We start from the raw sequence: 27,687 nt of genomic DNA on the forward strand, positions 1-27,687 counted from the left end.
CGCACACGTGCCTAATGCTTAAACCTGGGTCTAAGAGTGCCCTAATCTTAAAGGGACACTAAAGTCAAAAAACAATTTACGTCTGAGTGAAATCCCAATGTATGACAACATATCCAACGACAATATTATCAACAACAGTGCCCTACTTACAAAGAAATCAAAGTAAATGCACACGAACGTTAGCGCCCCAGTAGGAAATTTTCAAAATGTTCCGGATGACATCAGATGAACCACCTACAATCCATCACTAAAAATTGATCTAACTGCACTAAATAAGAACGTTCTGTGCATTAGGCGACGCCACAAAATGCTGCTTGTACGTTGCTGTTTGATTCATGATAAAAAGAAGCGCCGGACGTTACTATGGGGAATGGCGCGAGCAGTTCAAAAATTCAATTTTCGCGTGGTTACACGAGACAGGTTGTGCCAGCTAGCGGGGTGCACTCGAAACAAAAACGTCTGTGATCTCCAAGCCATAGGCGGGAAATGTATCAATGGCCGTTGCTGCTGCTGTGGCTCCTGCTGCTTTTAGACTGCTGCTTTTGGCGCAGTAAAGGCGGGTAATGTGGTCAGCGATGTGAGACGGTCCGGTTAGTTTGCTTCTTGAGCGGGTAACTTGAAGTGCGCTAACTCGACGCGGACCACTAAAACGTGATTTTATTTCAAAATAGGTCCTTCCTTGGAACAAAAGTAACACTACGAGGTTTCCGGACCGCGATTTCAACAATCAACGTCTTTTTGATAGTTTACTTCCAGTTTCCCTTTAAAGTATGTTTTAATCATCAAACCCAAAATATATACGTGCTTTTAAATGCAGTAAATAAGTTAGGTTATCAAAGCTATCGTCGATCTTATAAATCAGCTGTAACAAATTGGACGGTAGTGTTACCTCTTCCAGGTGATACGTTCACACCAAGACACAGTTCAATGATTTTTAGTTATTGAGATGTGAAGTTTGATGTCCCAAAACTACGATATGATTATGAGAGACGCCGTTGTGGAGGGCTACGAAAATTTTGACTACCTGTGTTTCTTAAACGTGCATAAAATCAGAGCACATGGGCCTAGAGCATTTTGGCCTCCATCTAAATGCAGCCGCTGCAGCCGGGATTCGATCTCGACACCCGCGGGTCAGCAGCCGATTACCTTAGCCAGTAGACCACCACATCAGGGCAGTTCAATAATTTTTACCACCCGTAATGTGACTTTTTTCTCGTTATTCTACATATAAATGAGAATGATTCGTGCCTTAGAAACTATAATCCCCATGATTTATGCGGTTCTCAATAAGTTGTTGCATCCGTGGAGCAGCTAAGCTTTACTTTATCGTGTTCTTCGCGATTAGTTACGGCAGCGCGCAGATAGAGCCAGTCACAGAGGTCACGTTTACGACGACGAAATTCAAGCGCGAGACGCACGGACGGACGCATTTCGCTCACCAAACTGTTTGCATAACTTTCACATGTACGAAACAGGGCATGGACACCTTACCACGAAGGGTCATATCGAGAAACTTCAGTTTAGTTTTATCAATTCAGATTAATTGCTATTATTCGGATAATTAGTTTCTTGCGGTGCTTCCAGAAATGCACATGCGATTGCATACACTTGAGAGGAGAGAGTCACTCCGGCTGCACTCCATGGGAGGTGATGTGACGATGACGTCTAACCGATTTATTGATTTCTGCCTTTCGCAGCTTATCTGGGCAACATTCATGACGGGAGGCGCTGTGGCCGTGCCCACGTTGGGCCTTACGGCTGACGTCGTCGGAAGGCGACCCGTGTTGATAGCTGCCGTGCTTCTGCTTCTGCTCTCCGGACTGGGAGTCTGCCTTTGTGAATCGCTGCTTTGGTTCACTGTGTTGCGGTTCATGTCAGGCGCATCGACCGGCGCGCTCGACGTTATATCCACGGTATGTTCGCGGATGACCTTTGCAGTATGCGTTATGATTTGGACAAGTTGATATGTCACCCAATAAACTGATTGATTGATTGATTGATATGTGGGGTTTAACGTCCCAAAACCACTATATGATTATGAGAGACGCCGTAGTGGAGGGCTCCGGAAATTTAGACCACCTGGGGTTCTTTAACGTGCACCCAAATCTGAGCACACGGGCCTACAACATTTCCGCCTCCATCGGAAATGCAGCCGCCGCAGCCGGGATTCGAACCCGCGCCCTGCGGGTCAGCAGCCGAGTACCTTAGCCACTAGACCACCGCGGCGGGGCATGTCACCCAATAAACTAAGTTTGACCATATAGAATAGTAGAATGATGCAGTTTACTGATAATTCTAATAGGACCGCAATCGTGACTGCTGTGTCATTGTTTATTAGTAAGGGAGTGTGGTATTCATTTCTGGAGAAAGCTGCAAAGTTTACTAGAGAGCATAATTCATTGTAACTGCTGCTAAAAAATAGATAGGCGCGCACTCATGAGGTATCCTTGGAGCACTGCTTTTCTAAAAGGAATATGTCGCTTCAATTACGTCAAACCACGTGAACGCAGTTCTTCTACAAGACCCTACGCTTGCCGTTTGCGCCGTGTCCCACGCTCTTTACCGTCACCTTTATGTTCGTCCTTGTACTGCAGTGTACTGCAGTGTCAAGGATTCGAACGGGACCGTGTATGACAAGGCAATGCACGAATTTTAGTTTCAGCTGTCTTTTTCGCCTTTAGGTCCCGTAACATCGGCGTAATTTTGTTTTCCAACGCTTACAAAAGAGTCAACAATACACTTAGCAGCCACAGTCCAACCGATATAACGTGGACATTGTTGTTAAGTACAAGAGAGGTCAGAAGTCAACAAACACTCACTAAAAACTGAAAAGTTGTTACGTATGAATGGCCTCTAGAGTCACCTGTATGTTTGTCTTAGATGTGGTCACACCTAGCAAAATTGAGCCATGTGTGCAAGCAAGCATGACCGGTCGTGCTTGCTTGCGCTGTAACTGATAATAAGCTAGTTTGTAATCAGTATACGTCTGTAGACATACCAATTATCTCGAGCACAGGCGCATACCATGATATTAAACGTTTTCATGGTGTGGTTTTAGGCGTTCTGAACGTACGGCCATACTGAATACTCTGTTGTAGAGACTACGGCACCTTTCGTTTTGCACTTCTCTCTGTCGCTCGTGCCTGTGTCTCGATGCGTCCTCTCTCGGAGCGGGTCTGTGTCCTCGTGCTTCACTATGACGTTCTGTAAGGACCAGTTTAAAAGAAAAGGAACAATGCTGGAACGAATGAAAAGAACCAGAATAACAGAGGGCTTTATTCTTGAAAGAAGTTTTTTATTCAAAAGATTCCTTATATAAATGACACCGGCGTTGTTGCGCAAATTGTCGCGAAGCGTGGAAAACGAACATCATGGTAACAACAGGGACACGGCTTAAAAGTATAGCAATAAAAATATGATGTTGTTCGCTTTGAACCCTTTGTAACAATTTGTGCGGCAATGCTCGCTGTAATCAAGGGACGCTTTTAGGGAATAAAAACCTCATTTGGTAGTACAGACCATGTCCAGCCTTATTCTGATCGTTTGTAATTGTTCTAGCGCTACGCCCTTTTTTTCCTGCAATATCAACCGGAACCAACTCGCTCACCTCTCTGTGCTTCAGCAAGGACACACTAGCCCGAAATCAAGTCCTTCATACGTGTCATTCAGACGGGTATACCTGCAGGTTCTGCTGTTCGAGTCCACGCCGGCAGGTCCCAGAGGAGCCTTCGTGGCTGCCTCCGTGAGTCTGGCCACGTGTCTCTCTCCCGTGTTCGTAGCGACAGTCAGCGCGGTGTTCGCGACGTGGCGGATGCTGCACGTCGTGCTGCTTGTACCGGCGCTGTTGCTAGCGTGCCTGGTTTTCACGATCGAGGAGTCGCCCCATTGGTGTCTCTACAACAAGTGAGCTACAGCCGTGCACGCTCGTGGTGTTTTCTTTAAAGGGACACTAGAGAGCAAGAAGATTTTTGGCGTATTAGTGAACTACAATTTCGTAACCCGGCAAACACCACTCTTACCGAGACACGACACTTAGTAAGAGAGCAAAACGCGCGAAAAGAAAATGCGAGTGGCGACGCCACCTTGGGATTTCAGCGCCGAGCACCATGACGTCAGAAGTTATGAAGTGTGTACTGGGTCCTACGTAGCTTACAATCGATAGAAATGAAGTACATTGAAATCTGTGGGTGCCATAGACTTAGCACACGATGTTTCAGAAAATTTCATCGAGCCAATGTCACGAAATTACCGAAAATACATTTTAATTTTCTAATCACGCCACGTGTGGGGATTTTGGTGCGAAATTTAAAAACGAAACTTCAACCTCAATTTCGTCCACTAATAATGAACTTACAATAGTCAAACATGAAGGAAAAAATGCAAATTTAAGGGTAGTTTTTTTGTTAGACACATCTATCATTAAAACTAACAGAAAAAATATGCCAAGGAAAGTATAGGGGATGTTAATAGAAGAAATTGCAATAGAATTGTGAAGAAAAGTGGACGAAAAGATCACTCTACGTGGGCAGTGGTTGAACCTGCAACCTTCGAACAACGCGTTCTATTCTCAACCATGCAACTGAGCTCCCATGGTGCTCATCCTCCCGTCCACCTTATGGGGTACGTACGTGCCAACTAGATGCATTCCTGGCTGCAGTAGCACACTCATTGACCTTGTTCTGTTGATTGATTGATTGATTGATATGTGGGGTTTAACGTCCCAAAACCACCATATGATTATGAGAGACGCCGTAGTGGAGGGCTCCGGAAATTTAGACCACCTGGGGTTCTTTAACGTGCACCCAAATCTGAGTACACGGGTTGACCTTGTTCTGTCTAACTTTCGTTCACCTGAACACTGTGGTGTTCTTAAAGTAAATGTCACTGACCATTACCCTGTTTTCTTTTCATGTAAAAACTTCACGCATAATCGCTATTTAAAATTTTCTAAATCAATTCTAAACAAAGAAGAGTTTGTAAACCACGCGACAAATGTCGGCTGCTCTTCCATTAAAACATGCGCCGATGCCAACATAGCTTTTGATTTTCTTTCGTCTCGCTTATGCAAATGCATTCATCATAGCGTCACGGTAGTCAATTGTAAAAGAATCTACTCAACACCCCATAATCCCTGGATAACAAACAGTCTATTGACATGCATGCGTAAAAAAAAAACCTTTACAACAAAATCAAATGCCGTCCTTTTAATATGAATCTAAAACATCGTTACACTCTCTATTCTAATACTCTCAACAGACTATTCAAAGGAGCTAGAAAAAGTCATTACGAAGAAAACATGGCACGTGCTGGCAAGAGCTCTAAAAACAATGAAACATTATTAACTCCTTCCTAAACAAGAACAAGTCCGAATTAACTATTACTTAGCTTCAAATTTCTAACCGTGTCTTAGATCAGCCAACAAATGAATTCGACTCATTTTACTGTAAACAAGCTTCTAGTACACCCCCATCGTGCAATAAATCTCAGGTTCGCTCTTCACAATCTTTCTACCTCTTCCCAACAGACCCTAATGAAATTATCAGCATTATTCATAATCCTAAAGTAACCTCTCCTGGACTGGACGGAGTTCACTCATCCGACATTAAGCTAATTGCCAACCATATTGCCCTCCCTCTATCCCATATTATCAATCTAATATTCAAGACAGGTTCATTCTCATCACAACTAAAACAGGCCAAAGTAATACCAGTGTTCAAAAAAGGCGAGAAAACTTTCATATCTAGTTATCACCCCATAGCTATCCTATCATATTTAAGTAATATATTAGAGAAGTGTATAGGAAAGGTATCACTAACTACTTGCCTAAGTTTTCCATTTTAGCTCATAGTCAGTTTGGTTTTTGACCTGCTTTCTCGACTAATCTTGCATTGTTAACTTTTACTAATAAGACTAAAAAATCTATTGATTCTGGTAAATAAGCTGGAGCATTGTTCATTGACCTAACCAAAGCTTTCGACCCACTTTATCACAGCGTCCTGGAAACCAAAGTCATGGTCATTGGTAATGTTGGACCTGCTCTTACACTCCTTAAATGTTACCTCTGTAATAGACAGCAGGCTGCTTATGTTCGTTCTACTTTATCAAATTTTTGACTACTAATCATGGTGTTCCTCAAGGGCCCATTTTTGACCCGCTTTTATTTTTAATTTACATGAATGACCTTACCCTTTCAGTTACTAACTCTTAGCCAATGACACAAAAATACTATCCACTGATAAATCAATCGACTCTCTAAAATTACAAACAAAAAGATCTAAATAACATCATAAGCTGGTGTCTGACTCATTCCCTCAGTATTAACCCTAAGAAAACTAAGTTAATAATATTTCACTCAGCTAACAAAGTTCTTCCGTCACAAATTTTTATTAAATTAAATGGCTCACTCACTCAACACTGAACTTTCTTAGGAATTATTCTCGACAGCAACCTAAATTCCTCTAATCATGTTATTCATTTACCAAAAAACCAGCATTTGGTGTCAGGATTGTAATCAGAGCGTGTAACTTCTTTCACACTTCAACTTTCATCAAGTTACATTATGATTTTATTCACAGCCATATTATTTCTTGCATTGCCACTTGGGGATAAATATACCTCACCCACTCATCTCCCATTCGGCACATTCAAAACCAAGCCATCAGACTAATAACTTTGAGTTCATATCATTTTAGTGCATCATCATTACTTCGAAACTTCGAGATACTTTCTACTGTTAGTTTATTTATATATCACCTCATTATCATGCTGTTCAAGTCATTGCGCCACCTTGTCCTGTCAAACGTCTTTTATCGTAATGAATTGTCTAACTTAAGCCGTACTAAATTCACCTCAAATGACAATTTTTTACTACCTACTATCCGCACTTAATTTGGTCACCACACTGCATATTTCTCAGCATTACCATTATGGAATTCATCGCCATCTCACATCAAACAATGCTCGACGATTGGCTCACTTAAAAAATAATTGTATTCATATTTGATAAACTACTAGATGTTTTTATCTTGTTATATTGTTTATTCCGCTATTATTTTTACTTTTAATTTCCTCATCTCTCTGTTTTCACTGTCACCGCTAAATGAGTAAATTTTATATTACCATTTTGAAAAGGAGGTCCTCCTGCAACCTTGTGCTTTCGGACCTCCTTTTGTATATATACTTTGTATACTGTTCCTTTTTATGTACTAATAACTGAAATAAACTGAAACTGAAACTTAATTTAAACGTTGCAGCGTCAGTAAGGGCTGCCTGTTGCCATTGCAGCGAGTGTGTGACACTCATTTTTTTTTTTCCTGTTGGTGCCGCAGCACGTGATCTTATTACAAGCTGGCAGCTGACCTGTAATCCTTGAATACCACCTCACGGCATCGAGAATGCCAGAACGAGAATTCGCAATGAATGAATGAAACAAGTGTGCACTTAAGAACTCATTTTTTCGTTAGACTCGTTAATAATGAGAACTGAGAGAGCTGATGAGAAGGAAAGTATAGGGGATGTTATTAAAAGTAATTCTAAACAAACTGTGAGGAAAAAGGAACAAAAATTGGGGGACCCTTAAGCTTCGCCTTAAAGAGCTCAACGCGATAGTGAAATACGGCCCCTAGTGCACACCTCAACCGCTAAGTGCATACTTATTGATATGTTTTGTCATATAAACACACATTCACGCACACACACACGCAAAAAGTAGACAGTACCAGCGCGTGCGCGTGCGAATACTACATACAGGTTTTCGATCTAAAGCAAAAGTCGCATGACCTCCAATATACACGCCGCGTGCTCGCCATCTCGGAGGCCATAAAGAGTCTCGGAATGCTTCACAGACAGCAGCACATTACGTAGCGTTCGCTGTTTGCTTGATCAACGCCTCTGGAAAGGCATGATATGTTTTCCGCCAGATGAACATAATTGTCCATTTTTAGAGCTGTTTCAAAGTTCTTGTGTGTTTTTAGCGGGGACGGCTGCACTATCCCGGCCTTTTTCGACGTAGTTTGAAGCTTCCCAATGCACCTGCAAATCACCAAATGGGCTCGTTTTCGTCGTGACACCTGTCAAACAAAGCGCGTTAAAGTGTCCTTGAAACACTTTTTCAAATTACCATGGAATGAAGTCACTTGAACAGCTTATTGCTCATGAATTAAACGCCCCGAAATTTTAAGAATCCGTCCAGTACGAGTAGAGTCAGAAAGGTTTGTAGCATGCTGCAATTGCACTATCTCTTCTCGTCCTGACGAAAGCGCTGGAAGCTAAGCAGGGACGGGTGACAAGGGCAAAGACACTACTACGCCTCGTGACCTTGAGCACTTTTTTTTTCTTCGAAGGCGCGGTTTTCAGTGCGATCGCGTGCGCACGCGTGGAAGAGTAGCGGCCTCCCGCGGCGATCTCTGTAACTTGCTTTTTTGCTCACAGACGCACAGGCAATTTTTCGCTCACAACCAACGGGGCCGACGTCGACGACGGAATTTCTGTGACACTAGATCTCTAACACTATTGCGTTAAAAAATCACTGCCTTTGAATAACCCATCCGATGCTCTACCAACCGAGGTACCACCGTGGTTATACCTGCCCACAGTAATGATATCTTCACCGTGTGTTTCCAGCTGTTCATCGTGGTCTTTCTATACAATGATCCGTATTTTTTGCAGTGCCAGATAGACGTCTCTATGAGGCTTTTGCCGAACTTTCGCCAAACAAAGTGGCCACCACAGTACGTACAAGGCCACTGTAAAGAGCAGTTATGCGAACAGCCCCAATCTGTTTTCATGCGGGTCGTGTGAAAGCCAAAGAGGCATTGCACTATGTCCAAGACGCCTTTCGCCACCGAGCACTCGAACATAGCATGTTGTGCCATCTCTTTTTTGTCGCAGTTTGGAGAGCAGTCATTTGGAACGGCTCCCCAACGTGCTAACCAGTCATGCGTCTAGGCAATGCCCTCCATCTTCTCGACTAGCCAAACTCGCGTGACTCATTGGGTACAGGATTGCAACGTCAACGTTCCTAATATTTTTTTTGTGCACGATACTTTTTCTTCCTCTTTGCTCAGTGTGCTACTTGTGAACATTCCATCTATTTCTCGTTACGAAACATCTTCCAGACTGCATGAACTTATGGATTCAACCGCTCAGGTGTTCTTTTTAAGCCACTAGCAGGTCTGTAAAACTTAAGCGAAGTTTCCGCTCGTGATCCGATGTACAGAGGTGCCGTGAAAGTTGCTTCTAGTGTACTGTTCCAGTACATTAAGAGCTTGTACTGGGGGTAATTTCCGTCGTCGAAGGGCTTCTGTGTTGTTTTGCAGATAGTGCTTTCGTGAACGTTGGTACGGCTGAAAGGAAGCTGTGAAAATTCCATTTGAACCTTTGCTGGTTTTCCTCCCCAGAGGAAGGTTCCCACAATGGCGGTGACGCGTCCTGTTACACGTTGAGGTAGAACGGCAATGCATGCTATGACAAAGGCAAAAACGCATACCTATGTTCTAAATACTGTTGCTTTTGCCATTACTGGCAAGTTAAAGTGAGTGGTTGCTCATATGACATCTGTGGATATTTTAAGTACGTCATCCCAGGTCCCTTTTCATACATCTTCTTGAGGCGGAAATTTCGTTCTTTTTGTTTGTTACACGATTCAGCGATTCAACAATAGTTATAGTCTTCCTCAACGCCCATCCATCTTGATCTACTTGGTGCGTTCAGGCTTGTGAACATTGTCACTGAAAATCAAGTGTTACGCTTAATTGAGTTAAACATCAATACGAAAGTATTAGGCAGTGTGTTTCTTTGTATCCAAAATCCATAGATACGCAAATGTGAAGACATCAGTGCCTAATACGCTGCGCGGACAATGCGACGCTATGAACGAAAAAGAGTGTGATTCCTACGTTTCACCAATACGACATGGCGTTTCCCCCTACCAGTGGCTCTGCTTTTTGGAAAAACTTTGGTTTCTCGAAGTTACTGCCAGATGGCATCCATATCTCAGACCGAGCACTATAGTCTTTCGACAACCTTTACCAACAAAGCACGCAGATACGCGACCATATTTTTCATTCCTGATTCTGTTAACACTAACACACGCTCACGCGACATGCAGCAAGTTCGACGATGCCGAGCGCGTTGCTTTGTGGGCGGCTCGGCTCAACCTCGAGGACCCGGACCTTGTCCGCGACCGTCTGGAGCGGATCCGTAAGGAGGCCGAGTTCCTGGGAGAGGAGGCTGTGTTGCGGTACCCAAGGCTCTTGCGGTACATCGCGTCGGCTCCAGTGCGGTCCCGGTGCTTCGCCTTGTTCGGGTGCTGGTGCTTCGTGTACATCGCCTTCTACGCGAGGGACTACTGGAAGCTCGGTCCGTGGGTTAGTGCTATCAGTTGTTGCCCAATAATAACAATTAGAAGGTTTTACGCCCAAAACCAGGATATTACTGCATGCATATCTGCACCACTCTTGAACCGTGCGATTGTGCACCCGATGAAGAGAACGAGGGTCTCTTTCTGTTCAGGCTCTGAGCTGAACGAGTTAGCGCTGTAACAGCTGTTGTAAACATATCTTGTAGATGGCATATAGAGCAAGCGATTCATCATTCACGGAACAATGTTATTACGAAAAATGCCGCAACAGAGCACTCCGGAAATTGCGGCCGCCCGGTGTTCCTGAACTTGCTCCCAAACCTCGAACGTGATTTGAAAATTATCGTGCAAGCGTCTACCGAAGACTCGAAAACAGTGACACGACACTACGACCAAGAATACTCTTAGAGGAAGAGTAGGTATCATGAGAGCTTCACTCATTCTCTTTGCTGTTCTTTAAACTGCGCTCACTATCGTCTGAGAAAATGTCATTTTATGCAGAAATTTGTCCAATTGAGCAAATCGTTCAAACGAAGCAGCGCCCCAACTCTACCAGATCTCTACACCACATGCTCCAGTTGCTAGGGGCGAGAATAAGTGCGCGCGCCCGCGGCTCTTGCTATGAGAGAGGGAGTGGCGGTGCGTGGAGACCACCATGGACACCGCCGGATGCCTGACATAGCCTGACTAAAAAAATGCATTCGCATTTAAAATACATGAAGCGCATCAATCGTGCGGGCATAATTGAACACGCTAAATTGTACCTTACAGATCCAGACAGCCCAGTGGTTCGTGGTGACCGTCAATTTCCCGGCCATGGCGGCTGCGTACGCCTTGACGCGGAGGCACGGTGGCTTGCACTGCGCCGTTCCCCTGCTGGCCACATGCTCGATGATGTCGGCGTTGCAGTCGGCCCTGGTGGCCGTAGGCGGCCAGTCATCCTTGCTTCTCGTCTACTGCAGTTCCGTGATCATACTGAACGTCACCTACGTCACCCTTGTAGTGCACACCGTCGACGCCTTCCCTACACCGGCGCGGAGCCTGGGCTATTCCGGTGCATTCATGTTCGGCCGCATGGGAGCCATGATGGGCACATTGTTCCGCGAGTTCGAATCCATGCCCCTGCCTGTCAACGTGCTGCCAACGGCGGTGACGTCACTTGGTCTTGTGGCCTTCGCGGCGTCCTTATTGCTGGTGCCGCCCTCTACGAAGGGTTTATTCGCGGCAGACGGCTCAGCGTTTCTTCGGGACAAGCCGGGCGAAGTGGTGCTCCCTGTTGAAAGCCCGACGTTGTCATGGAAGGTGCACAAGAGGATGTCTCCGCTGCAGTCACCATCTTGCGAGCGTGAATGAATGCGACCAGTTACCTCGCCTCTGGCATCTTGGTAACGCCAAGGAACTTGTTTGAGAACTTGCGTGAGCGTTGACTCGGTTGCCGATATAGCTGCTACAAGTGAGGATAACATTGATCATTTACACTACGTTGCACTTAATGCGCCAAGACGTGGTTTTGTGTCGAGATGAATTTTGCGGCGTTCCTTCGACGCACTTCTACGATTCTTTTTTGATAAAATAATCTTAGCAAGTTTGAATTTGTGACTTATCAGGTTACGTGATCCATGTGGGTCCGTTTGTATTCTTGCGAGTAACAGACCTGATATTACTGTGCGAACTTATGCTGCTGCTCCTTTTCTCAGCCCGTAGGTGTGATTACGTGCCGAGTGTGAACCGATGCTCGAAGGGGCACCCTTAGGTGTTGTTGCAAAAAAATTCTAAAATGCATTGCGTTTATATGCTTTGCCATAGCAGGCACCATGACTATGCCGCAAAGTTTGTGAGAAGGCCAGTGCAGGGTAAGCTCAGCTGTCGCTAGTATATTGAATTACCCAGGTGAAGCGAGAGGGGGGGGGGGCTGTTGACGCTGGCGTCGAAAGCGTGAGGCTGCCGACATTTCTTTACCAAAGTTTACGAAGCTTAACCAAGTTCACCAAAGAACCGGAAGCAGTGCCCTTCCTCAGCCCCTTAAATATTGGATTAGTGGCTCTTTGTAAAAATTTTCTGGTGTTATGATTTTCGTACGTGCTTGTTAGGATCTTCAGTTTAGGTGGCGCTGCTGCTCCATTCCCGTTTGTTTCAGCAGACAACACACTTTTCACGCGCGTTTCGGTCAAGCTGAGTCTGTCAATGGATTAAGCATTAAAATGTCCCTAAGCCAGCGCAAAGGTACAATGCTTGCGGTTCTCGGCTGCTGACCCAAAAGTCACGTGTTCCCTCCCGGTTGCGACAGCCGTGGTTCGTCGGAGGTGAGGTGAACAACGCCCGTGTACTTAGAGCTAGCCAGGTGCGTAGCCAGAAATTTTTTTTTGGCAGTACATTTCCATGGATACCGGAGAGGAACCCCCTGAAAATGGTTGCGATTTTTCTCTCTGGGGCATGGCAAAAAAATTTGGGGGAGGGGGGCACGGGCCCAGTGCGCCGCCCCCTGGCGACGCTCCTGGATCTTGGTGCGAGCTCGAGAATGACAAGGTCGTCAAAATTTCCGGAGCTTATCGCTACAACATGCCTCGTAATTATGCTGCAGCTTTGGCACCTGAAGCTGACTGAATTGTAATAAATCGTCTGCTAGAATGGGCGATCTCATGAAAGCCGGGCATCGCCATCCAACGAGCCACTTTCACGATGCATTCGATGTCAGTGAACGTTAAGAAGCACCAGATAGACACACTTCCGGAACTCTCCACTACGGCGTGCAAGGTGATATTGTGCTTTTGACAAATGAATCTCTTCATATTCTTAGTAGTTTCGCGATGCAGAGCACAGGCCCAGGGCCAAAAAACGCGAAAACATGGTACCCTCGCGTGGCTGCGGATGCAACAAGATCTTGCCTCGCGCAGAAAGTGACGTAAAAGCAGAGGGAAAGAGGCATCTTGGGAAGGGATCGAACTTACTGCGTCTATCTATCTATCTATCTATCTATCTATCTATCTATCTATCTATCTATCTATCTATCTATCTATCTATCTATCTATCTATCTATCTATCTATCTATCTATCTATCTATCTATCTATCTATCTATCTATCTATCTATCTATCTATCTATCTATCTATCTATCTATCTATCTATCTATCTATCTATCTATCTATCTATCTATCTATCTATCTATCTATCTATCTATCTATCTATCTCTATATGCACACACACACACACACACACACTCACACACACACATATATATATATATATATATATATATATATATATATATATATATATATATCGCACCGTAACAATATATATATATCGCACCGTAACAATATATATATATATAGTCCAATAGATCCTCCGTGAGCGGTCACAACGTGGTTTATTTCGACGTTTCGGCCTAGAGTCTGGCCTTCATCAGGATTCATCCTGATGAAGGCCAGACTCTAGGCCGAAACGTCGAAATAAACCACGTTGTGACCGCTCACGGAGGATCTACTGGACTATATGCAACGCTACGGCCACTCAACCACCATGCCTATATATATATGAAAGTAGATGCGCTTTCACATAACAACTGTTTATTGTGCCGACGTTTCGACGGGAACCCCGTCTTTTTCAATAAAATATATATATACATAAGTCAAGAAATAAAGGAGCACATTTACCAAAATAAAAACACGTGCTATCAGCATATGAGTGTCACAAAATTTTCAAAACATGCACAATACTAAAAAAACATTAAAGAAACAATGTAATGCAGTAGTCAAGATCATGGGCATGTAAGAATGCATTTGTAACATTGAACATTGACAACGATGATGACGCATGAAAAACAAAAAAATACGTGATAACTTCTAGGAAGTAGACAATACGTTAGGGATGCTTCTTTAAATATTTCGCAAAAATGTGGACATCAGGGCATCGTTGAAAGGCATGACACTTTGCCTATCCATTTGCTTATGCTAGATAACACACTATTGAATTTATGGATCACGAAAGATTCTCGAATTTCGCGATCATGGTGCGATTTGAAGCCTGATTCTAATAGCGTCACCATAATCTTGTTGAACTAATGACCTGGTAGGTAAAAAATGCTTAGACAATGGGAGATGTGGTAAACTGTTCACGCGTGATTGGTGGTTGTTGAAACAGATACGAAAGAACGTCTCTGTTTAACCGATGTATTGAATGGGGCAGATTGAGCATTCAAGTAAGTGAATGATGTTGCTGCTATCGCAGTTTAAGTCCCCTTTAATACTAAGTGAAAAGTTAGATGCTGTGCTTTTAGCAACAGTCGCAGTGGTCATGTGCGCACAAACTTTACGTCGCGGTTCGTTACAGGGGTGGCAACCAACAGGAGCAATGAATGTAGTCTTGGAAGAAGTTACAATGTCGCGCAAGTTCCTTGATCTCCGATATACAACTCGTGGTGATTCAGTCAAAATGTCCTTAAGCCGATGGCTCGGTGTCAATTAGTTGTAATGCTTTCTGGGTATATGCGACACGTTAGGAATAGATGCAGAATGCGTTAGAACGAGGTTGGCTCGGGAAGGTTGCGTTAATCGCTTGTCCTTACTGATGAGATCTTCACGAACGATACATTTGGCCCACTGGAGAGCGTCGTCGATTATTTGTGAAGGATGATTACGTTCGGTTAATGCTTAACGGAGCTGATTACAGTTGCGAGTGAATTCCCTGTTGTCCAAACAAATTCTTTTAAAACAGATAGCTTGACTATAGGGGATACTTGTTTTGCAGTGTTTGACATGGCTACTTTTAAAATGAAGATATCTCTGTCGGTCAGTGGGCTTTCTGTATAGGTTTGTCGTTAGTATACCATTGCTTAAAGCTACATTGACGTCAAGGAAGTTCATGGTGACTGGTGAATAAGAGTGGAAAAAGGAGATAGATAGCTCTACGTTGTTGAAGTCAGCAATGAAAGAAAGTGATGCCGCTTCAACATGGTGCCAAATTCAGAAAATGTCGTCAAAGAAAAGTTTGTAAAAAAGTGGTTTAAGGTCACGAGTGGCAAGAAAGTTATTTTCTAGAGTGCCATGAAGGTGCTCGCATAATCGGGATCTATATTTGTGCCCATCTAGGTGCCGCTGGTTTGAACGTAATGTTCACCGTTAAAGTCAAAGTTGTTCAGCTCCAGTATCGGTGCTAAACTAGTGCCTAAGGAACAAAAACAACAACAACAGCAAGAACAACAACAACAACAACAACAACAACAACAACAACAACAACAACAACAACAATAATAATAATAATAATAATAATAATAATAATAATAATAATAATAATAATAATGCATTCACTGCACAATACATGAACCGACGCTCTTGGTGGCCGAAAAATTCACTTGCGTCTTCAATATTGATGAAAACCAAGCGCCCAGCACCATACTGTCGATTACGAAGAATAAAAATAGGCTCACTTCGCAGCCTAACTAGTGCGACAAATTTCACCAAGATATTTGTCTACGGCTTATTCTCTAATCGGCCAAAGAAATTTTTAACTGATTAGCGAATAAGTATGTTCCCAGTCGTGGCGGTTGACACATTTCAGAAGTGTCACACGTTCCTGTCAACGGTGAAAATCGTTGAAGCATCTACGGGTTACACACACGTTGTGATACCTTTGAGATATTGCGTGACGTTAGAAGCATAATACAGTGTAACTTAGACGATACGATCACAGCTCGTATAGACTTTGGGGTCATACGAATTTTGCTGTGGTCCCGGCTTACGTCCATTAGCCTCCAGTGGGATAGAGTACAGTTGGTGGTGTGAACCACCTCCCGCCCCCTCGTGATCGTTTGATACGAACTCGCGCTACCAAACATGTTCGAACAGGTGCTGCCACGTATGCCACGTCAATCACGTGCGGCTGGGAATACGCAAGCGTGGTCATTCATACCGCGCAGCGACTTTGCCATGACCACCCGACGTGGCGACGTGGGCTGCTTTCCTCAAGGCATCAACGTTGCTCTCTGATCACAGCTGCCTGCGATTTCCCTACTATCAGGTGTCATACGAACGGTGAACAAAGACTAGAAGAGGAAGTGGATAGCCTTTAAGAAGGAGCTAGACCCCGGAACCTCAGCATGCATGATTGTTGGGGACACGCATGCCTGCAAGCTCTCTATTTCGCCCGGACTACTCCAGTTTTCGGCCTCCCAGTACATTGGACACGGCTGTGAAGCTCCGGACAAGTATCCCACTCACCACCGCGATACAAAAAATATGCCCGCTAAAACCATACTTTCTGCAGGTTTTCCAACTTCCCGAGTATTTATTCGGGCTTTTCGGTACCTGGGCGAATGAAGAAACATTGTGCATCACTCCACAAACGACTTGATTCAATGTCACACCACAAAACCGTGCTCCAACTTTCTGTGACTATGCACTGACACGTGAACTAACCTTCCCTTGGGTGTGTCCGAGGGGCCTGGTTCTGAAAACGGTGTGAATAAATATGGCTGGCATGCGTAATCGGCGTCTCCCAACAGCACTCCGGGTACCCGGGGTTTTTTTTTTTTCGTACAGCACCCGCAAGCGGGAGCTGTCAAAATCCTGCTGTCATGAACAGAGCCGGGTTAGCCGGCAAAAATGTCGAAAAACTGGAGTTGTCATCCAGCCACCGCCTGCAGCAAAGCAGCAGCATACAAATAATCATAAACAGTGTATTGTACAACGCCTATCACTTTGTGGTTCGGTATAAACTACACGTGCAGCAGAAATGCATGTTGTTGCACTGAGTCACCGTTGATCAGAGTGTATTTTGATGACAAAATACAGATAGTAGTGTTTCTTCGAAAACCTTCACGAAAACTGCCTTCCGAAGCAAAACCTCGAGACCATCAAAACACGCCACGAAGGCGCGAGTGCGGGGCCCTCTCGAATAACTGCTGCAATATTATTTCGCATTATTTATTTCGCTAGTGCATTACAACCATGGCTGAACACAAGCACGTTGATTACTGTATGAAAAGATGTTTACGACCCGAGTGTTGATCGAAAAAATACGAACGAACTAAACTGTTCAGAGACTTTCAAACTTCATTGCTTACCTGCACATTGAAGGAGAAATAGCTTTTGCGGTTGCTGAACACTTCGGCATTCTCATCGCCAAAGCTCTTAATCCGTACGTAGGTGCAGTATATGCATCTCGTCGCGCCAGGGAATCTGGCCACTTTATAGAAGCTCCAAATAACTTCTTGAAACTTCGCCGGCTGCGGAAAGCGCACCAGTGTGAAGTACAAGTTCTTTGCGATCAGCATGGTCACTTTTCCGACTGCACGGCACACTGTAGACTGCGGGATGTGGACGACGCCCCCGATCACTGTTTGAAATGCCCCAGCGCCATAAATTCTCAGTGCCGTCAACAGCTGCAGCATAGGAATCACAGGCTGACCTCGATTGTCCCCGCTTTCTTGTAGCGGCAGCACAGACAGAAGCTGCCGCACGGCGTGCTTCGTGAACCGGTAGCGAGTGTGGAATTGTTCCATAAGATTTCTTAGAATCCTATGGAATTGTTTCATGGCTCTATAGGATTTATTCGGTCACGAAGGGCGGGTCGGGGAATCTTCGGCAGGTAATGTGCCTCCGAAAACACAACATCCATGGTGTGGCATGTGAACTCAAAAGCGGCCTACCTCCTCGCGACGTCCGTTCGAGAGGTGGCCATGTTGGAATAACACATGAAGTCGCTTTCAAGCTAGTCCCGCAGCCGACTTGAAACTTGTCCTGAGTTCCACCAAGCCAAGTCGCCTTCAATTCGTCCGCAAGTCCGAGAACGATTCAAGGCGAGCGGCAAGACTGTCTTGAGTCAAGAACGAGCCAAGTACGAGTCGAGTAACATCCCTGAATTCGGGGACTACTTTTAAAAAAAGTCAAATTCGGGACAAGAAAGTACTCTGTCAAGAGAGGGCGCTGCACTCTCTTAGTTTTAAAACCATGAGCTGGAGCTCTTTGGCAAGGCCTTCACACTCCTGAACTGTCAGCGCTAATAAGGGAGGGCGAGAATTCTGAGGATAAAAATTACCAGAATAAACCCACGTGGTCTCATTGGCTGTCATACTTCAAGGATGATGATTGTTTTAAATATAGTCGCTGCTGGGCTGTCTTAAATGGGCTTCTTTCGCTATATCGCCAAATATGCTCTCGTCACGTGAGCTCTTGTTTGTGCTTACGTACACAAAAGTATATGGACCAATTAGGCGTTAGCCTAAATCATCGTCTACGCCGTCGTCTAGTCAAGAGCCGTCTGCTGTTGACAGTGTTGCTTTGACAGAATAACTGTCGGCAGCATTATTCTGATGGAATTCGTCAGGGTCATGCGTTGACGCAATTACTGTCGACAGCGTTACTCCTGCGAAATCTGTAAGATAAATACTTTGACGGGATTACTGTCGACAGCCTTACTCTGACAGAATTCTGCAGAAGAATGCTCTGAACAGCAGAGTGCTCGCTACTAAATGGCACAGACGGCAAAAATATCAAAGGTATAGGACGGCAATGGTTGGTATGCTTTTGCTTATAGATGTACTACACTTGCTATCAAATGCAAAGTATGGCATCACGTTCTCTGCGGCACTCGCGATTGCCTTCGGGAACGTTCCTTTTTACTACATCGACTGGCATAGTGATAGGTGGTTGTGTTTTTTTTTCTTACATGCTGCTTTTTGTTTTGATGGAGACCGTTGACACAGACATTGCCGAACTTAGATTGCATGATGTAATGTAAAAACGCCAACTGCCTGCTTATTGCCAAAGTCCACACTCAAACCCCGTGACCAGCTTAATAAAATGTTCTTGTACGTTAGCGTGCCAAAATTTCGTAACACCGAAAAACTTGATTGATATGTGGGGTTTAACGTCCCAAAACCACCATATGATTATGAGAGACGCAGTAGTGGAGGGCTCCGGAGATTTCGACCCCCTGGGGTTCTTTAACGTGCACCCAAATCTGACCACACGGGCCTACAACATTTCCGCCTCCATCAAAATTGCAGCCACTGCAGCCGGAATTCGAACCCGCGACCTGCGGGTCAGCAGCCGAGTACCTTAGCCACTAGATAACCGCGGCGGGGTAACACCGAAAAACTTCTTCGTATGCTTTGAAGCGTGACTCTAAATTTTTTCCTCCAAGACACGGATGCTTTTGATGATTGAACTAGGCGTGTGCATTCCTCTCGGCTTGTCACGTTTTTAGGTATCGTGAGGTATTGTAAATCGTGAGGTATTGTAAATCAGTAGCATGTGCAGCTGAATGGAGAAGTCAGAGCTGGCCTCGCGCTAGAATTTCGTACCATTGCAAAACCGGTAATATCGAGACTACACAACGTCACATACAAACGAAGCGTCTCGCACATCATTTGGCAACTGATTCGACAAAACTCGCGAGGCCAGGAGCCTCGTTTTTTGTTCCGTCGAGTTTTGTTTCATCAGCAGGTTCTGTTATTTGCAGTCGAGCCTACGTTTATATTTAAACAGGGGGGAAGCGGACGCACGGAGACAATTTAGCATGCGATGGAGCATGAAAAGAAGAAGCGCCTGTAACGGAGTAAATGTTATTTGTATCTAGTCGCTAAGGCTCCTTTGGGTTGATGTAATCTCAGGAAGAATCGAGAAAGTCTAACATTTGTTGGCTCTACTTGTAACGTCGAAGTGGTGATCGCTTACTCTGGTTAGACGTTGATTTTGCAAGACTGTGGCCGGGAGGAACACTTTATATCTGCTGGTCAATAGGGTGCGTATTAAGTGTAATGATGGCTAGTGAAAGGTGAAGATTATTGTTGTAGCAAAGTTTTTGTGTTGCTGGTTGCCGTATTTGTCAGTATTTCTCATAATTGCTAAGATTTTACATCTCAAAACCGCAATATGACTGTAGTGGACAACTTGGGGGAATTTTAACCATGCACCTGGGGTTCTTCAACGTGCCGTGAAATCTAACCACACTGGTGCCTCACAGTGTGTCTGGGGCTCGGATTCAATTCCGTGACCTTCGAGTCCACGGTGAGGCATCATAACTGCTAGGCCAGCGCTGTGGCTATGACATTTCGTCAATGGTGTCAAACTAGGATGGAATAAGTCCCGATGAAGAATCGATAGGATACAACTAAGAAAGATATATAAGCTTCTTTTGCTGCACGTAACAAAAAGACTGCGCATACACAATGCTCACTCACGTGAGGGAAGAACAGAGGTTGGCAGGGCACTGGCTTAGCCGTCATGGCAAATGCAGATGAATACTTTTTGATGAGGTGGCGACAATTCATAATGAGACTTGGCAGACATAAATATATAAACGTAAAAATATGGTCATGCTGCTATGGTATATTGAAAGAGAAGTTGGAGGATGGCCCATCCCGTACCAACAAAACGTAATGCTGTCCGTCGGCACTTAGTGATGTCACACTGAGTCAAACTAAACTGATGACCACTTTAGGCTCACATATTGATCGCTTCTTTTGTTTTACGATTAGCACAAGTAACGTGCACGATACGTTTAGATAAGATATTTTCTCTTACGCTCCTGTGGCGCGCAAATTACAGTATATCCACTAGGGTGTGTTCTAACGTATCCTGGTTTTTGTCGCCTCGATCCAACTTTCGAGAAACAACAAAACACCTTGAACCATTAGCTATATTAACGAAAATGCTTTAGGTTATTGCTAGAGGCTGCTTGAGTTGTTTCAATACGCAGACACGGGCTGGGATTTGAAGCTTCTTGGGTGACATTGCTGTGCGAGCGAGTGGTCTTTTGGAAGCAGTTCTTCGAACCATATAATCTCCTACCTCCTGAATGGCCAAGCTCGGATTCTTGCTGCTGGTTCTCGTATGGCAGCAAACATTCACTTGCAACACCGAGACTCCGCGTAAGTAGCGACACCGTCATACATTTGTGACATTAGGTGACAGTTACTTCACGTATAAAAAGGAATCAGAAGCCCTTCTATTCGATAAAGGTTGGAAGCAAAGCATGGCGTGGACATGTTTGACCTGCTAATTCTAGTTATGTCTTTACTTATTCGTTCATTCATTCATTGATTCATCCAATAATTCAATCATATATTATTTGCATCGTCATAACGTTTATAGCACAGACTGACACACGGTCAAAGAGAGGAAACGACACTAGCGCTACTATACCAAGGGAATGCTTTGTTCAGTAAAGAAAAAAAAACATGTATATCGACACTGTCGCCCGCTGCCGATGAGCACCGTCGTAGGTACCGTGTCCGGAGCTATTCCTCTGCTGAATAAAGCCTTCATTTGATAGTATCGTTGCTACCGTTCCCCCTCTTTGTCAGTATGCGCTAAAACAAATTATTACGATGTATACATACCAGCTTGCTGGTCTTTGAGAATTACTCCATTATTAATTTATTTATTGCTGTGGCGTTACGGAATGTTCTCTCCCAACTTATTTCCTTGCTTCACACCGGTTACCGGACTTGTACATTCGCGTGCTGAGAAGCATGATGCTTCGCTACCTACAGGAAGCAACCACGATCACTGACTGAAACAATGAAAAGCAGCGATGAAATGCGGCAACGTTAAAGAAAAACTGACTTAGATAGAAGATAAGATTCCCACATCAGAACTGGCTGATCCCCGACAGCCCCACGATCTCAACAATGCATTTGCAGGCGTGTACATGTGTTGGAGTAAGAAGTCGACCATTATAGCTGACGCAAATCACACAGAATTGCGTCACAACCTTTAACTAAGTTGAATTGAAAATATATATTTAACAGAGACTACGCTATTCAAGCCGAGTCCTGTCCTCACTAACCTCGTAGGCACCGCATTATACCCGTATTCGTTCAAAAAAGTATTAGAGCGTAAACACTTGACACATTCACGCACTCACACACCCAGACACCAGACGTGTGCAGCGCTCGTCTATGTGCTTGGTGGCTGTGTGCGTCTTTGAATGTTCCGGGCGTTTGCCATCTAAATATTCTTTGGAAACAGCATACCAAGTAAACCAGTAACAGATTTATACGCGACAGCCAAAGCGCACACATAGTGTCTCTAGAGCCACTAAAGGTGACGTCCTGCAGAAACGTCCAGGTATCATGCAGAATAACAGTCATGCACTTTCGAAAAAGTGACAGCGTCTACTTCAGCTGCGAGCCTGCGCTGATCAGCTCGGACCTAGAGCACCAACTCCGGCTCGTGAAGTGACCAAAAAAAGCAGCGATTGGCCAACCTACCTTGGCCACAGCCTGGACGGGTTCCAGGCTATTACAGCTGATTCGCGTGGTGCTTAATAAAGATTTTCGATCTGATCTTTACAGGTGATAGAACAAGACTCCGTAAAGCAAAATATCTCGTTGACCAAATGTTGAAAATGTGTGGTGCTGGACTTGCGGCATTGGCGAAAACAGTGAAGCCCCGAGCCGCGAGAAGGGTAAGTAACTTTGCACGAATAACTGATTTGGACATGAAGCACACTTCGAGACACACAATATGTGTGCAGACAATGTAACAGGCTGGGTTTGTGAAAGAGCTACATTGGCCTACTTCGAGGATGCGGATCCGGTGAGTTGTGTGGAAGTGTTGGTGAGACATTGGCGTTGAAAGGGTTGGTAGGCGGGAGGAGGAGAATTCTAGGCCCTACCGCTCACCCTACATCAACATTTAAAATTTTCATTCACGAGCAGATACAAACCTACGCATTAAAACAGAAATATTGTAGAGCCCCCCCCCCCCCCCCCCCTTCCCGTCTATTTTTTTCGCCCATTCTCTCAGAAAACGTATATGGGCCCGTTCTTAGAGCCAACTGTACAAAGTAAGAATTCCTTCGTTAGGCCCTCGTTAATACAGAAAATCGGACAATCAGGGCAGCCACAGGCATTAAAAAAAGCACAATGTACTTCTTACACTTTCTATTTGACACAATGAGCTTAAACTATGCATAAGGGCTAAAGAAAACCCGCCCAGATGACGGAGGAGCAGCAGCCAATCGCCTCCGTTACAAAAGAAGTAATGCCACTCATACACAGTCAGCTGTGTTCTACGAAGGCGGAGTCATTTTCCCCCCGTGCCATGAGGTGCGCCTGGTGTACGAGCCCATTGGTGCAGACTTTCGTGCATGTGTTTCTTTTTTCAATTCAGTTTAATTTGATTCTTTATTCAGCATTAGTACAGAAGAAATGTAGACAGGAAATGTCAGAGGCTTCTGCAATTGTGACTGACTGTAGTTGACGACTACGCCTACATGGACATCAAACATGTCTCGTGAATTTCGTCAATGTCAACTTGAGCTCATGTGACAATTCCACGTTTTCTTCCCCACAGGCTTTCGTCGAGTATTGCAAAGCAGTAAACGCCTGCAAGGCGGTTGTAGAAGAGAAGATACCGAAACTGGCACGTATACATGCCTCGCCTCTATAAAATACCTACCCTTTTCTCATGGAAAAATCCGTAAAGAAGGGTTGTGCCGAGCCAACCTCTATTGACAGATTTTTTTTTCACCGCTAAATTCCATCTTCTCCTTACTGCAGTTTTTATTACTACTTTATTTTGAAATTTTATGCACGAAATACGGAATCAAAACACAAGATTGAAATAACAAGATGAGTAAGAATAGGGTGGAGCCCATTCAGCAAGCATTATAAAATCATGACTGATCGATGGCCACTATTGCTCTAGAGAAAGGTAAATAACAGCTGCATCTTGCCGGTACTTATATACGGAGCAGAAACCTGGAGGCTTAGAAAGAGGGCTTAGCTTAAATTGACGATGACGCAGCGAGCGATAGAAACGAAAACGATAGGAGTAACCTTAATAGACAAGAAGGAAGCAGAGTGGGTCAAGGAACAAACAGGAGTTAAGGATATCATAGTCGAAATCAAGAAGAAATTGTCATGGGCCGGACACGTGGGGCGTAGGCAGGATAAAAGCTGGTTATTAAGGGTAACCGACTGGATTCTCAGACAAGTCAGGCGAGTGAGAGGGAGTCTGAAAGTTAGGTGGGCAGATGACAATAGGAAGTTTGCGGCCATAAAGTGGCAGCAGCAAGCCCAAGATTGAGTTGACTGGCGGAACGTGGGAGAAGCATTTGTCCTTCAGTGGGCGTAGTCAGGATTGCTGATGATGAATTTAGAGGCCCCGACCGTTCTCTCATGTCTCCCATCCCACGTCGTTTCATGTCGTCGTTTCGCAACTCGCAGCAGAATCACGTACAGCATTGCCATCTATAACAGAGCCATGTGTCGTAAAGTGTAGAAAGTTGGTGAGAAAGGGTAGCGAAAGTGAGGAGGACAGGAGAAGGTAGATAACAGCATAGCCAGGTATGTCATCCCGCCGTACAAGTAATGTCTAGCATAGCCTTGACTACGTAATAAAGGAAGGGAGCGGCGAAGGAATATGCTGCTGAGAAAGTTAAGGATAAGAAGGTGCGAAGGGGGCGGGTATAGGGGTGAAAAAGAAAAGTGATGTTCAGGAGGCGGTAAAGGACGTGGGAAAAGAGGACTGCATCCTGTTCTCACTCTTCCACAAAAGACCTGAGACGTGCCCCACCCTTTAGTAGCTTCAACCCACCAGGGAGCATTGTTAGTTGTAAGTTGTTGCTAGTCCTACTAAACATGGTTAGCAGGTGTTACCGTTATGAGTGGTTCTATAGATCGGTGTGGTAGCAGAGTGAGTTGAGAAACGTGGATGACGGCTGGCACTGTTGTCCCACCCATTTCTGGTTACGTTAAGTATTACCTCGTTCAGACCACGACGTGGCAACTAGGCGTGGCAGTTTGAAAAAAAAATGATTTAAATTCATCCCTTCGCGCTAAACTTTGTCTGTTATAGAGGTCGTGTCTACCAGTTTCTCTACCAATTATTTCAATTCGGGTGGAAATCTCGGTCGTGGAAACGTGATTTAGCTCCACGTCTCTGAAACCTGAAGAAGTGTTGGCAGGGCATGGAGTGATATTCGTTCGTTCAGTTCTCCCTCCTCCGCTTGCTAAAGCGCCAGTGACTGCAATGTTTGAGATAAGCATGTAGGGTTTCCCCGGCACGACTTGCATCCTGTTTGGCGGATTCCCAAACTCGGTGCGTGACATGGGTGCTGCATTTTCCAGCGCTTTATCGACGACCTGCTCGTTACGGCTGTAAAGGTACGCGTCGTTTGCAGCTAGTTCCATTACGTTGTTTCCGCTGTCAGATGTAATCACGTAGTGACGCAGCGCCTACAGGTGAGGAGCATTCGCTCGTTCAGCGTGTTGGTGGTACCCATTCTTGCAGCCCGCTGCTGCTAGCCCATCGCTACAAAATTGATGGCTAGTAGCAACGTACGAGAACTATAGCTAAACAACGTCGCTGCAAGGTCGTTGCTGCTAGACACTGATAGCAGTAATCATTAGAAATAAGGCGGCTTGCCCTGTTGTGAACTCATTCCAATATATCGGTCAGGTATTTTTGGTGAGGGACCAGATAGAGGAAGGGTATTCAAGTTGAGGGAAGCGTACTGAAGTTTTCGTTAATTATATTATTTGAGATCTCGTTCGTTCGTTTCATCCCATGTTTGAGACTTTCTATCCTTGTTACGGGCTGTATTGAGGGCCATACCATGAGCGTGATCGCGCCATATCAGACGGACAAACAAACTCGAGGACATACTGAGTGCTAACAGACAGGGACGTAAGAGAGACGACAACACAATGCGCAATAAACAAAAAGCCGGACGTCTAAGTAGTTCCACAGGTAAAACTTTGTTCGGTATCCTTTTTAACCCATGCAAGCACTGTGGCGTCTTGAGTGAAGAAAAGTGGATTTCACGAAACCTTTTTGCTTTACAGGTGGCTGATTGTGTCAGTGATCAAATGCGGAACATGGTAAAGAACGCTTTTTGCCTGTTTTTTTTTGTCAAGAGAACTTAGCAGTCATGCGTTATATTTCACGAAAGAAGCTGTAGCTTCATATTTTTTTAACAGCAGATAAGGAAATAAATTGGCTCAAAATAAAACTTGAACGAATTCTGTGACGTCATGTTGATGTGTTAGGCATAACAGCGCTGAGTGGCTGTGGTGAGCGTCACGACAAAAAATTGCGGCCCAGGGGGCTAACCATGTACTCTAACATCGATTCTACCCCAGAGTCATTTGTATTCAAAAAATTAAGTTTGAAGAGTATTCTACCACAGCGAACGATCGCTAGAGTTGCGCTATACGTAAAAAATTACATGTGAGTGTACAGAGGAACGTTTAGGATGTTTCAAGCATGTTTGTTCGTAAAACTTTACAATTGTTGTAGTCTAAGTAGTCAAAGGTGTAAAACAGTGCAAACGCCGCTCTTCACTCGTGTACGCTTAAGCATGCCCGATTCCAAGCATGTGATCCTAACGTCTTGGAGCCTCGCGTAAACAACAACAACAACAACAACAACAACAACAACAACAACAACAACAACAACAACAACAACAACAACAACAACAACAACAACAACAACCAACAACAACCAACAACAACAACAACCAACAACAACAACCAACAACAACCAACAACAACAACAACCAACAACAACAACCAACAACAACAACCAACAACAACACCAACAACAACACCAACAACAACAACAACAACCAACAACAACAACCTACAACAACACCAACAACAACACCAACAACAACACCAACAACAACCAACAACAACAACAACAACCAACAACAACAACAACAACCAACAACAACCAACAACAACAACCAACAACAACAACCAACAACAACAACAACCAACAACAAATAACAACAACAACAACAAAAAAACGGAATATAGTGAAAAATGTGAATCACGTTCAATATATGCAACATTTGCCTCGGCACAAAATTAGACTTGGGTGCAAATGAGGGCTATGCTCCGTTCATTTTGTGGTCGTAAAAGCCATGCGGCTATATCTTGATTCTTGCTTGATTCCTGCCAGAGTGGAGCCATCTACACGGAAGTTAAAGTTGCCGCTGAATATGCGGACAGATTTGCTGATCTGATGGTAAGATGAGTCAAGGTTTCTCACACTCTTCCTTACGGCCAAGCTTAAACATGTACCCATACTTTTTTGTTTAGTTAGAACTTCAAGGATTCCAAATAATGCGACCGGTTTATGTACCTCGACTGCAACGATCACAAAGGTTTCTTTTTCAGAAGTGCATAGAAGAAAAGAAGCTTATGGAGGTTCCCTGGGAAGTAGCTGATGATGCTCTAAATGTGTTCAACAAAGAAGCAATGAAATTCGGCTGACAACATAGTGGTTCCTTGGAAACATAAGCTCTTGGACAGGTCGCTATCAATAAAGCAACTGCCAGCTGAGAAGACATTTGTTCAATTGATTTGGTCAA

At 44.5% G+C, this 27,687-nt stretch overlaps 3 protein-coding genes across 3 annotated transcripts in view; 2 read left to right on the forward strand and 1 right to left on the reverse strand.

Annotated features, from left to right (window-relative positions):
- The window catches only part of LOC119165236 (organic cation transporter protein), a 21,440-nt gene extending 9,488 nt beyond the window's left edge, over window positions 1–11,952 (forward strand). The window contains exons 3-6 of the mRNA XM_075871221.1: window positions 1,698–1,913; window positions 3,686–3,903; window positions 10,109–10,367; window positions 11,132–11,952. Coding sequence (XP_075727336.1) covers window positions 1,698–1,913; window positions 3,686–3,903; window positions 10,109–10,367; window positions 11,132–11,713 — 1,275 coding nt within the window. The 3' untranslated portion in view covers window positions 11,714–11,952. The remainder of the gene's footprint in view (window positions 1–1,697; window positions 1,914–3,685; window positions 3,904–10,108; window positions 10,368–11,131) is intronic.
- LOC119165235 (cytoglobin-1) overlaps window positions 1–27,687 on the reverse strand; it is a 137,293-nt gene that overhangs the window by 67,671 nt on the left and 41,935 nt on the right. The gene's annotated exons all lie outside the window — the stretch shown is intronic.
- LOC142768848 (uncharacterized) lies at window positions 19,907–27,663 on the forward strand. The gene is made up of 6 exons (XM_075871223.1): window positions 19,907–20,100; window positions 21,058–21,229; window positions 22,658–22,770; window positions 26,156–26,191; window positions 27,276–27,341; window positions 27,494–27,663. The coding sequence occupies exons 2-6, from the start codon at window positions 21,157–21,159 to the stop codon at window positions 27,587–27,589; spliced, it is 384 nt and encodes a 127-aa protein (XP_075727338.1). The 5' UTR covers window positions 19,907–20,100; window positions 21,058–21,156; the 3' UTR covers window positions 27,590–27,663.

The sequence above is a fragment of the Rhipicephalus microplus genome, chromosome 8 (genome assembly GCF_043290135.1).
Source record: "Rhipicephalus microplus isolate Deutch F79 chromosome 8, USDA_Rmic, whole genome shotgun sequence".
Taxonomy (NCBI): Eukaryota; Metazoa; Arthropoda; class Arachnida; order Ixodida; family Ixodidae; genus Rhipicephalus; species Rhipicephalus microplus.